Raw genomic sequence first — 13,004 nt, 5'->3', positions numbered from 1 at the left:
TTAATGCGAATAATCAAACCAACAACTTATTTAATAAAATTTATTTTATAAAAATATATTAAGGATAGTAAGTTAAACATGACTTACACTATGTGTTACATCATAAAAAAATTAGTTTTTTTTATTAGCTAAAAAATTTGTTTGATTATTTAATAAATAAATTCTTTAATAACTTTTAATGTTTTTTAAATATTACTTGAAGTTACATGTTTTAAAACATTAACTTTTAACTTTTTATATTTTTTTTCATTTTTATGATTAATATTTTATCCAATTTTTTAGTTACTAATTTTATTATTTTTCTATTATTTTATAATTTTCATTATTTTAACCATTAATCTTATCAAATATTTATAATTTAATAAACTAATTATTAAACTTTTAACTTTTAACTACCAACTAATTTTTCAGTTTTTAATTAATTTTGACTATCATAGCCTAACTTACCAAGTCATTTTATATGTGCGTATGAAGTTGTATTTTCACACAAAATACATGTATATGAAGTCATTTGTCTTTGTACACGCACACACAAAAAAAAAAAATGAATATTAAGTCATTATATGATTTAAAGTGAGATATTTAACGAATACTTGTTTATCAACACTTGCCTTTAGTTATTTATAATTTCTACTGCTAAACATAACTTATTCTTTATCAACGCTAATTTTTTTACTGGTTACATTTGATTTTTTTTAATATAAATAAATTTATAATCATGTTATTATTATGAAAACAAAAAAAGGAGAAAAAAGTGATATTCATTTTTCTTGCTTTGTTTTTTTCATCATGCTTTCATTTATTGTTTTCTAAATTGTTTCAATTATTTTAAAAATTAGGGTGAAATATTTATTTATTTATTTATTTCAAAAAAATTGAACGAAGAAAAGTTGCGAGTGGCTGTATATAAGCATAGCAGCGAATGCAAGCAGATGCTATGGATTCCAAAGAGTAGGATACGATTGGCTAACTCTACAGTGCGCAGAGAAAACAAGAAAGCACTTTAGCTAAACTTCGTCGGTAAGGTAAGGAGGAGTGTGTTCCTTCATTCTTCACTCTACCAACCAAAACCCTATCCCTTCCCTTTTTTACAATGCTATTATACTCGTCTTTACTTCTTCGATCATTCAATGTTTTAAGTTCTTAACCTTCATTGCAGCCCAATTTCTGCTTCCTTTTCTCTTTCTATTCGTTTGGCCTCCTTCTTTTTACTGTTATTTCTTTCTCGTATGGTTGGATATTAGAGAAACATGAACGAAACGTAAAATTGCTTGTTCGAACACATGATTATATCTCAAGTAGTATAATAATGTAATTTAGGTTATACTGAAAGAAAATCCTGTAATTTAGAAACGAATTTTATACAAATGCACTTTAATTGTGTCTGTTTATCTCGTAGTATGAGCCTCTCTTGTTGCTAGTAAAAGGAGAAAATTCAGATCCATTTAGGTATACTTATGAGTCCATGATTGTAGTTTATTCAAGGGGAACTAAACCTTCTTGTTTTGTAGCTTCCCTTTCTCGTAATCTCATCTATATTTTTTTGGTGATATTTTGTGTAGAGCCCAAACAAAACTTGGGAGGTATTATACAATACTTTCGATGAGTACTGCCGGATGGTCAGATGAGGAATGCTCTGTCATCGGAGAAAAGGCAGAAATTGGGTTTCTAGATTTTGAGGAAGAGAAGTCTGTTTGCAGTTACATTGATAATGAAGGGGCACCGATTATTGTATCTGTCCCATTTGCATTTGTGGATGGCAAGCCTCAATCTGTATCTGTAGGAGATACTGCTGTGGATTTAATAACCATTAGGAATACTACTGATGAACCCGTGGACCTGTGGAGTGTTCATATTTTTGCCTCTAATCCTCAGGACACTTTCACTCTTTCTCTCACAGAACCTCCGTCAGCAAATTCAAATGCAGACGAAGATCAGAGCTGTTTAGAATCTTTCACTTTGGAGGACAGGGTGCTTCAGCCTGGTGAGAACTTAAAAATATGGTTGTCTTGCAAGACAAAAGAAATGGGGATGTATTCGTCAGTTGTGTATTTTGATGTTGGAGATGAAAAAATCGAAAGGGTGGTTTTCCTCTTAGTTGAAGACAAAATCTCCAAGTCTTTGGCTTCTAACAGGCCTTATTCAAGAAGAAAGAAAAAAGAAAAATTTGTTGTAGATACTTTTGTTGCAGGTTCACGTCCTGCAGGGAAGCCAACTCGAAGATACATTAATAGGCTTCCAAAATACGACATTCCCAGGGACATTAGACAGTTGCTTGAGAGCAATCGGGTCCCTCAAGTTGTAGAAGAAGGTCTTACAAAAAGGACTTATGCTTCTTTTTTCAAAACATTAATAATCATGGAAGAGATACAATTGGAGGTAATCTTATTTGTTATACTTTATAGCAGCTTGTGAGTCATCAAAAACCTCAAGACTGATCTTTTTTTTCTACTAATTCCTTGCCACTGATTTCTACTTTCAGGAAGACATGAGGACTTATGACATGGAATGCATATCTATGAGAAAGAGGGCCAATCAATTCGTGACTTTGGAGGTTCCCGGGCTAGCTGAGAGAAGACCCTCGCTGGTTCATGGGGATTTTATCTTTGTCAAGCTCACATCTGAACGTGATAATAACACCACACCCGTTTACCAGGTTTGGTCCTCATTTGGCTGCATGTCACATTTTCACTTGGTAGTTCTCACTTCAGTCATTTGGATAAATCAAATCTTTAGCTAGATGTTGTTGCACCAGAATCTGGTCATTATACTACAAGCAGATGTATACTGTATTTAATTATATATTTTTTTTCTTTTGATGTTATATTTATATAGAATCTGATCTGCCGATCTGGTAGATCATAAAACTACACGTTGTTGTGATATTGTTATCTTGACCATTGATCATAGAATGCCATCTCATTTGTGTTGATGTATTCATGTTGGCTACATTTGTTATGTGTCAATTGTCTTCCGTATTTACTGCATGGCTCTTGCATTTCATCTCTGCGATGACAAACATCATCCAGCGGCAGCTATGGTGGATTGAACACCTTTGTATGCACCTTCCCTTTGAGTGTAGGTTCTAAACCTTGAATAAAATTAAAGCCAGAGATTATTACATAATTGTAGAATAAAGAAAAGTGATTACTTGTAATAGATTTGACATGTTTATCTTTTTCTATTTGACTCCCTCCCAATCTGTTAGGATCCAATTGCAAGGTATGGGACTTGAGTCCCAATTGGAAGTATGGGATTTAAGTCCCACATTTGAAGTATGAGATTCTAATATGGGGTTTATAAAGCCCTGGGCTCTCCAACTACAATGGTTAGCTTTTGTGGTGGGTTTTCCCATGGTTTTTATCAATTGGTATTGGAGCCATCCACCATGTTTCTCAGTTCAACAGCAAATGAGCGGCATGGCTGGTGATGGCTGCATTGCAGTATTTGCTCACTTTGCCCAAGACTAGTGCACGGCTAGTACGTGTGGGCGCTGTGATTGTGGAGTATGGTGGGATTTTGGGATCCAATCGCAAGGTGTGGAACTTGAGTCCCACATTAGAAGTATGGGATTCAAATATGGGGTTTATAAGGACTTGGGTTCTCCAATTAAAACAATTAGCTTTTTTTGTATGGTTCTCCTCAGGTTCTTATCAAAATCACTTATACAAACTTAACATTACCAACAAGTAATGATTTTTGTTTTTGACTTGCATATTCCATGTGATAGATGGCTCTTAGTTAAACTTGTTAACTAGCTCTTACACTTGTTCTTTTTAGTCTTCCAAATTAACTAAAATTCATTCAGATATAACATGTACATATGCTCAGATTTAGAAACGATGAAAAATAGTTAGAAATATATCATATAAATGATATATTCATTTGTATGGTTATGTTGGCATTGCCATGCTAACCCAGGACTAGTGCACAACTAGTATGTGTGTGCGCTGGGGTTGTGGAGTGTAGTGGGATGTTAGGATCTCATTGCAAGGTACGTGTCTTGAGTCCCACATTGGAAGTAAGGGATTCAAATGTGAGCTTTATATAGCCTTGTGTTTTCCAACTGCAATGACTAGCTTTTGTGGTGTGGTTTTCCTAAGGTTCTTATTAGAATCACTTTTACTAACAAGACATTACCAACAAGTAATGATTTTTGTTTTTGATATACGGCTCTTAGTTCTACTTAACTAGCTCTTGGACTATCTTAAAACTCATCCAGATATAATATTGTATATATTCCATCTGGATTTAGAAACAACGAAAAATAGCCAGAAATATATCAAATAAATGATATATTAATTATCAAGTATATAGTGCTCAGAGTAGGAAATAAAAAAGTCATAAGTGCATAATTGATTCTTTCTATCAACACCGATATAAGCAAATAAATAAAGAAGCCATAATACACAGATTTTGTTTTCTTGTCAAACTTAAATTCAGTAATTCAATAACAGAACCACCTGATGTTGATGTGAATATAATAAATAAATAAATGAAATTGGTCTTATTTTGTTGTCAAACTCAAATTCTTTTTTACTCTGGAACTCCAGAGCTAGAAGCACATTTTTTTATTGCTTGGGATTCAAGAAAAACTTAGCAGAATATTTTTTTTGGTGTGTTTTTAAAAAGGCCAGATTTTAGTTTTTTTTCCTTATTTGGGTTATGTTGGGTCATATTTGACCTGACTGCATGGCCTACATGTCGTCTGCAGAAAATGCAGCATTTGAATTGCAATTTCTAATCCAATGAGAACAAGTTCAGCAATTCAGGTGATGATTCTGTTCATGCTCCGATTTGCTCTCTGGTTTGTGTTACTGGGTGAGTGAGTTGTATTGATTTGTACGATCCAAATTGTGAATCAAACTATTTCTATAGCCGTTTGTATGATCTTTATAGTAACCAAATCCACTACGTGTGTTTGATATTTTATTTTGTGGAAACAATAGCTTATTTTTGGTAGTTTAATGAGAGAATTTTTGAAAAAATAAGCTATTATTTCCCAAAGTTTAATCATTTGCAAACAAGCACTATGTCTGTATGAAGTGCATTCAGATATTCATTAATTTTGGGTCTCTTATATTGCTCATAATAATTATCAAATTTACTTTCCATTAGTCTACAAATGGATTTATCATTTATGGTTAGGATTCTTCCCTTTATAAAATTGTTTGTGAATTCTGCAGGGATATATCCACCGAGTTGAAGCTGATGAGATCTATTTGAAGTTTGATCCTGGATTTCACTTTTACCACAGGGATGAAAATCGCTATGATGTTCACTTCACATATAACAGGATCAATATGAGAAGGTTATATCAAGCAGCTGAGGCTGCAGAAAAGTTGGTAACTGATTTTCTTTTTCCATCTACATCCAGAAAGAGACACATTAAAACCACTTCTCTGCTTCCCATATCTGGTACTTTTAACGAGGAGCAAATTAGTTCAATCAAAATGATTCTTGGTTGCAAAGGTGCACCACCCTATATGATTCATGGGCCCCCAGGTACGGGAAAGACAAGGACAATGGTAGAAGCAATTCTCCAGCTCTACAAATATCACAAGAATGCTCGTATTCTTGTCTGTGCACCCTCAAATAGTGCAGCAGACTACATACTAGAGAAACTACTTGCTCAACAGGATGTTGAATTTCGAGAGAATGAAATATTCAGGCTCAATGCATCTGCCAGGCCATACGAGGATGTCAAACCTGAATTTGTCCGCTTCTGCTTCTTTGATGAAATGGTATTTAAGTGTCCCCCAGTCAATGCCCTCATTCATTATAGGATCATAATATCCACATATATGAGTGCCTCTCTTCTTTATGCTGAAGATGTTTCCCATGGTCACTTCTCTCACATTTTTTTGGATGAGGCTGGCCAAGCTTCTGAACCTGAAACCATGATCCCTGTATCCCACCTCTGCACAAGCGATACTGTTGTTGTTCTGGCTGGAGACCAATTGCAGTTGGGTCCAGTAATATATTCCAAGAAAGCAGATGAGTATGGGTTGGGGGTTTCATACATGGAACGGTTGTGTGAATGCGAATTATATGCCAGTGGAGATACAAATTATGTAACACGACTGATTAGGAACTATCGATGTCACCCAGTGATTTTACATCTCCCTTCAAAGCTGTTCTATTGTGGGGAACTGATTGCCTGTAGAGACTCCAAATCTTTCATGGTGATTGGGGATTTGCTACCTAATAAGGATTTCCCTATTATTTTCTATGGCATCCAAGGATGTGATGAAAGAGAAGGGAATAACCCATCATGGTTCAATCGAATTGAAGCAAGTAAGGTTATAGAAGTTGTCAGGAGACTGATAGCCGGTGGGAATATAAAGGAGGAAAACATTGGCATAATAACTCCATATAGGCAACAAGTGCTGAAAATAAAACAGACACTTGAAAATCTAGATATGCCTGAAATCAAAGTGGGCAGTGTCGAACAATTTCAAGGACAAGAGAAGGAGGTTATTATCATATCTACAGTTCGATCAACTATCAAACACAATGAGTTTGACAGAGTCCACTGTCTTGGCTTTTTGAGCAATTATAGAAGGTTTAATGTGGCTATAACCCGTGCTATATCATTGCTGGTTATAATTGGGAACCCGCATATTATCTGCAAGGTATTGCATCTCATCCAACAAGCTGTGACTATATGTTAAGTCAGTTACCTACTTGATCACCTTTTGTGCTATAAAATGAATATTTTCATATATTGATTGACTGTATCGCATGTAAGCGAAAGTGTTCTACTTTCAAGATGGTACCCTGTTAGATTACTATGATTTTTATGGTTGTACTGAGAAATTGGAATGCTTACAGATAATTGCATTACTATTTTCTACATTAATTGGTCAGTTTGTCTTTCTAGCTGGATAATTATGGTTAGAAAATATTCAAAGAAAGATGCCGATAATATGAAAACAGGTTCAAACCCTGATTGTTAGCTAGATTCTTATCCTGATAATTATGATTGTTTATGAAATCATTCTTCACTTGCCATTTGGCAGGACGACCATTGGAGCCAAATGTTGTGGCACTGTGTGGACAATTCATCTTATCAGGGTTGTTCTCTTCCTGAAAGGGTGGAACTTTATGAAGATGAGGACACTGGAGAGAACACTTGCTTTACTGAAGATAATGCATCGCCCTCAAACAATGTAGAATGGGGTCAAGATTCATCAAATAATGGAGAATGGGGTCAAGATTCATCCTTCACTAAACCTGTTACAGATGAAGCTGAATGGTCTGATGGCTGGAGAAGTAATTAATCCAGCACCTCGGACTTGGACTTGATACATTGATGTTTATATTCTTTTTTGTGTTTATTTATATTCTTTCCATGCAGTTAGATACTAGATTTTGAGGGGCACCCTGATTTTGTGCATGGTAAGCTTTTAGGTGATGCTTCGGGAACTTTGCATTCTCGATTAGTTGTTCTGCGTTTTGTTCTGGCTTTTAGCCGCCGCCTATAACCAAAAAAGGTTTCTGTGGACTTTTGTTTGGAACGAGGCCTAGTTGAGGATAAAACTTCCTACACCTCCAACAATTGCTTCCTGCACTTCCCTTGAATTACGAAAAACCCAAACTGAAATGTAACTTTACATTCCGGATTGGGCTATCTTCAAGGAGGTGCAGGAAGCAACACTCCCTAGTTGATCTTCTTTATACCGTAAAGTTTATCAGAGTCTACGACACTAGAGAAAGAAAAAGAAAATTTTAAAATGCTAATAATTGTTTGAGTAGACCCAATTTAACCCACGATATGATATCGGGATGAATTTATTAATTACGAATTGTCAGGTCTGTTTGGATAAATTATTACGTCAAAATTGACTTTTGAAATTTTAATCTAATACATCCTCCTTAAATTAATTTTAGCTTATAGTTTTTTTCTCTGTGATTATGAAAAAAATAAATCAAACATTGCCATGCCAATTGTGATTGACCAGTTTTCTTGGAGTCTAAAATCTCGAGTACTTACTTGCACAGATGCGCTGTTGAGAGGGGGCAGATCCAAATAAGATTCTGTCAAACAAAAAGATCCAACAAGAATGCAATGCAATGCAAGATGTTAAAGTATAACGCAAGATTAAGAAATAAATTATTAATGAACACAATCGAACCTGATGATGAGCAAATAAGAAAAGGGGAGGAGGTTGAGGTTGAGCAAAGGGAAGAGAGGGAATCCAGTCTGGTGGTGTTGAGGCAAGCCCATTCTGATTTGTATCCGCCGAATAACCTCACACAGAAAGTGTCACACTTAAACATTTTCTGTCAGGTTATTTGATGGGTACAAAACGTATGGCGGACATGTCGGAAATACCATTAGCTCTTCCTCCGTGCACCCCATCGCTGCAATACCAAGGAAGAGGAAGAGCAACGCTGCTGCATTCATCGTGGTCGACCCAAGAACTCTCATAATTGCGTTACCACGATGGATTACTACTATATCACTTAGACTTATATGTCTTATTCTCACTTATACGATGTTCAATGTTCTCTTCTGTACCTGATGTAGAATTTTACTTTACACTTGAACTTCAACAATTTCTCCCTCAAATATGAGTTTCTTCCACATGATAATTTTGCCTTCAAGCGAAAACTATTTTCAATCCACATGTATCTAATGATGGTTTTAGAGTTTAACTATGACTGTCCCGACTTGTATAACCATTATTGTCAACATGACCGCAACACTTGAGGAACCTGTTGCCTGATCTCATGCATGTATTCACTTGCTAGGAAGACTTTCGACACAAGGGATCCATATGTCCATGGATCCGTTGCTAAGTTCATTTACTCGTTTAAGTTGATCACCAATTCGAACAATCAATTCTGATATCAATTGTTGAACAATATGAGGGGTAAATACTAGAGAGATTTATATCAATGAGCTATAAATAATTATATAAGTGAATTTGACCGTATATTTTAATCTAAAATCTTAAGACTCAGATTTATGAGTTTTATCCTCACTTGTATGAGGTTCGGGCTTCCTATTTCAACACAATACGAGATTTCACCAAATAGTTGAACTCCATCAAATCCATTAACAAGGACCGTGCATTTACCAATATGTTCGGCTAGCAAAAATCTTGGTCAATTACCAAGAAAAAAAATCTAAATCTACACTACACTCTTTTTTATTGTACGGTTTTGAATAAAATATGCCTTTTCAGGTTAGTTCAGGATTGAATTGAGTAAACTTTGTCATTCAATTCGGTTAGTGTGTTCAGTTACTATAATAGACACGAACGCGTTTAAGTTGTGTCTTGCATTCTTCTGTTAGCTGTGAAAAAGGTTGAAAAGAAAGAATTGAAGCATGATCCATCTCGCATTAATAACATAACATTGATGCGTATGAATTTGGGCCTCTTAGTGGAGGTGCTACAATCAGCCAATCCCCAAGAAGAAAAGATATTGTTTAAGGGACTGCTAGTTTTGGACTCACTCTGATCCCTTCATACACCTCAACCCCTGGGCAGAAAATTGTGAATTAATCTGTGTCATCTTTGCTTTAATCTGGGCAGAAAATTGTGAATGTCTACATGAAAGCCATGGCATCACACTAAGGTTTAGCAAGTCATGACTGGTCAATTTTGGATCTGTGGCGGTATTTGAAGTTGTGATGATGATGCCTTGTATTATTTTAACTGATTTAAACTCCGTGAAGGTAGTATTTTTCCCTTGGCCAAGTGTTGTAGTTAGGCTCTAGTTATAGTAGAACAAATTAATTAAGTTCCAATTAATAAAGGAATGGAAGAGAAGGAACAATTGTACTGTGTGTTTCGGGCTGAAACTTTTGACAAAGAAATGGTAATGCATGATGTAATATACTGTAGTTGGATGTGGCTAAAGAGTTATTTGAGTATTCCTTCAATCAATGGCAGACCAACTCACAAATTAAACTTGTATTTTGGGTTAAGAAGTAGTTCTCGGTTAAGAGGGAAAACGACATTGTAGTAGATGGAGATCAATATGGGGAGACAGTCAGGAGTAAGGGTGACCAAAAAACTGGTTATTAAATATTTAACCATAATCATATATAAATAATCAGTTAATTAAAAATAATTATAAAAAATAATCACATATGATACGTGATTATTATAAACAAACTATAACCATTACAAAAAAAAATTGATTACTTAACTATATATATATATATATAAAGCCGGTTATAACTAGTTATATATCTAACTTTGATAATTAATTTTGGTCTTTAAAATATAATTTTAATCTTTAAAATTGAAAATTTTAATTAAACACGACACAGTTATTAGTAAATAAAATCAATTATAAATATTAAAAAATATATTTATTTTTATTTTTAAAATTGATTATATACGAATATCCGGTTATCGATATATATCCAATTATATAACCGGTTTTTCATAACCAGTCATGGTTTCTTTTTCATGGCCATGTAAATTGTGATTGACCAGTTTTCTTGGGAGTCTAAAATTTTGAGTACCTACTTGCAAAGAAACAACGTGCACGTAGCTTTTACCTTGCAAATTAATGTCATTCGGATTAGAAACAAAGGTTTCTCAAGGGGAAAAGTGTGCTATTTTGTTTGCATGAAATAAAGACCAATTGGGACGTAACAGCAATAGCATTATAGCAATACTTAGTTCCCTAAGCTAAAAAAGAAAGAATGAGGGGTAATGAAAAAGAGTAACAAGAGGAATTTTATATAAAAGGAATTAAACAAGCCAGGTCAGAAAACGAAAAAATCCAACAAGAATGCAATGCAAGACGTTAACTTATAACGCAAGATTAAGAAAGAAAGAAAGAAATATTAGTGAACAAGATCGAACCTGACCGATGATGAGCAAATGAAAGAGAGAGAGGAGTCACTTTTACAAGAAGGGAAGGCACACAAAGAGGGAGAGCAAATGAAAGACGTTAACTTATTTCTATTTTTTCTTTTTTATTTTCAATTTAAGATTTAAATTTACACTGACTAACGAATTCTAACTTAAAATAGATAGTAGATTTTTTGAAACTTTTCCATTGTGTTTAGAATGAAAAAAAATACTGAAGTACAAGAGTGCACTCTAGTGGGCTTACTTTTACCAAAGAGAGACACTCTAGAAGACTCACTTTTACAAGAAGGGAAGGCACACATTAGGGTTTTACAAGAAGGGAAGGCACGCAATAGGATAGGCACGCGAATTGGCTTTATTGTCTTTTACTTTCGCTAAGAATTAGTGGCATAAAGAGGTTTCACACTATGACATTTTGTATGATAACACATCACTCAATATTCTTATTTATCAAAAACATTCTATAAGTAGTCATTTTCAAGGCCTCGACAACCAGTTCTAACATTGCACAACTTCTTTTAGGATTACTCACATCCTTTCTGGAAAATTTCTTAGAAGGTTATTCATCTCATAATTGCCCTAAGATAAACACATTTAACTATGGCATTTTTAAGTGACAAACTATCGAAAAGTAGATGCATCTAACTGGTATAGATAGTACTAATTAATTCCTTTTAAGTCATCTTCAATTATATAGTCTCATACCTGTATAGTCTTTGGATCCCTCCATTCAGGTGTGATTCATCTAAGGTGTTACATGTCCACCAGCTTTCACTTGGTTCGTCCTCGAACCATACCGTATTGTGAGAGAGGTCTGCTTTGAAACCATTTATAATGCCTCTAATTTTTTACTTCTCGGTGACTCACACTTCACGACACTTCACACAGTGACTTTTCACCCAACATCCTTGTTGATCAAAATCATCCATCGGTCATAATCCACTATAGGTAACTCTTTTCAAGTCCCTTACAACATGTTTTAGCTGCTTCTAGGATCAATGACTATCCCTATAAACCAACATGATACTTTTTGGTGTGTTTTGTCTTTACTCACACACTTTTCGAAAAACTTTCTAGAATGTCACTTATCTCATAATTGCTCCAAGCCAAGCACAGTCAATTGTGATGTTCTTAAGTGATAGACTACCGAAAAAATAAATGCATCTTGTCGGTATAGGTAATACCAATTAATTCATTTATCATTCTAAACTGTATAATTTCATACATATACAATCTGTGAGTCTTTCTCATTATGGTATAATTTGTTTGAGATGTTACAAATTACACCTCATGGTAGCATAAGATGCAATAGATTCTCTCTTTTATGGAAGTTCGGTCTTGGGAGACAACTGGATGCCATCACCATTCACCAATCATGATTCTAACTAGGGTAAATAGTGATTTTTATCCCTGAATGTGAAGAACGTTGGCAAATTCATCCTTGAAAGATGAAAATTCAAATTTTAGTTCCTGAAAGTGAAAAAAGTGCAACAAATTCATTCATTCGTTAATTTCCATTCATTACCATTAATGAAAGAGCTTACGTAGTATATCCAGGGACGAATTTGTCAGTCCTCTACACATTTAAGGACAAAAATTGTTATTTACTCAAAATATAATTGAACCTTAATTTTTCTCCCTTTTTAATTGTTGTAAGTATAACATTACAATAAACACTTTTAAAAAAATAACAACCATAAGTTAGAACAAACATAATAATAAACATAATATTGGTTAATAAGCATAATATATCTATTGCTTTGAAATTTTTATTGTAACAACATTAAGTAGTGACAAAATCAAGTTGAGTTTCATTTTTTTTGTAAGAATTAACTTAATGACTGTTCATTTTTGTTTGAGTTTCATATTTTGGGTAAGATACTGCCACATTATATTATATTTTGGATAAATAATCATTTTTGTCCCTAAATGTATAGAACATGAACTCGTCCTTGAACGTACCACGTAGACTCTTTCATTAATGTTAATGGATGAAAGTTAATAGATGAATGAATTTGTTGCATTTTTTTTTCCCACTTTCAATGACTAAAAATTTAATTTTCATCTTTTGAAATCTTACACATTCAAAGACAAAAATGATTATTTAGCATGATCAAGGCTTGAGAGTGTGTGTATATATATGGATATTATACAACGAGGTCT

General features: G+C 34.1%; 1 protein-coding gene across 3 annotated transcripts; it reads left to right on the top strand.

The window, feature by feature from the left end:
• The first annotated feature begins 896 nt into the window (after positions 1-896).
• On the top strand, positions 897-7,505 carry LOC100801796 (probable RNA helicase SDE3). Of its 3 annotated transcripts, none has more exons than XM_003517516.4 (5): positions 897-1,025; positions 1,563-2,379; positions 2,483-2,656; positions 5,187-6,635; positions 7,023-7,505. In XM_003517516.4, exons 2-5 carry the CDS (start codon positions 1,603-1,605, stop codon positions 7,281-7,283), a joined length of 2,661 nt encoding a protein of 886 aa, XP_003517564.1. In that variant the 5' UTR covers positions 897-1,025; positions 1,563-1,602; the 3' UTR covers positions 7,284-7,505. The 3 variants fall into 3 exon arrangements, with proteins under 3 accessions (XP_003517564.1, XP_006573864.1, XP_006573865.1); XM_006573801.4 differs by having other exon boundaries at positions 944-1,020; XM_006573802.4 differs by lacking the exon at positions 897-1,025 and adding an exon at positions 1,048-1,449.
• Positions 7,506-13,004: the final 5,499 nt, after the last annotated feature.

This window comes from Glycine max, chromosome 1, assembly GCF_000004515.6.
Source record: "Glycine max cultivar Williams 82 chromosome 1, Glycine_max_v4.0, whole genome shotgun sequence".
In the NCBI taxonomy this organism is placed as follows: Eukaryota; Viridiplantae; Streptophyta; class Magnoliopsida; order Fabales; family Fabaceae; genus Glycine; species Glycine max.
This window is presented reverse-complemented; position numbering and strand designations above follow the sequence as displayed.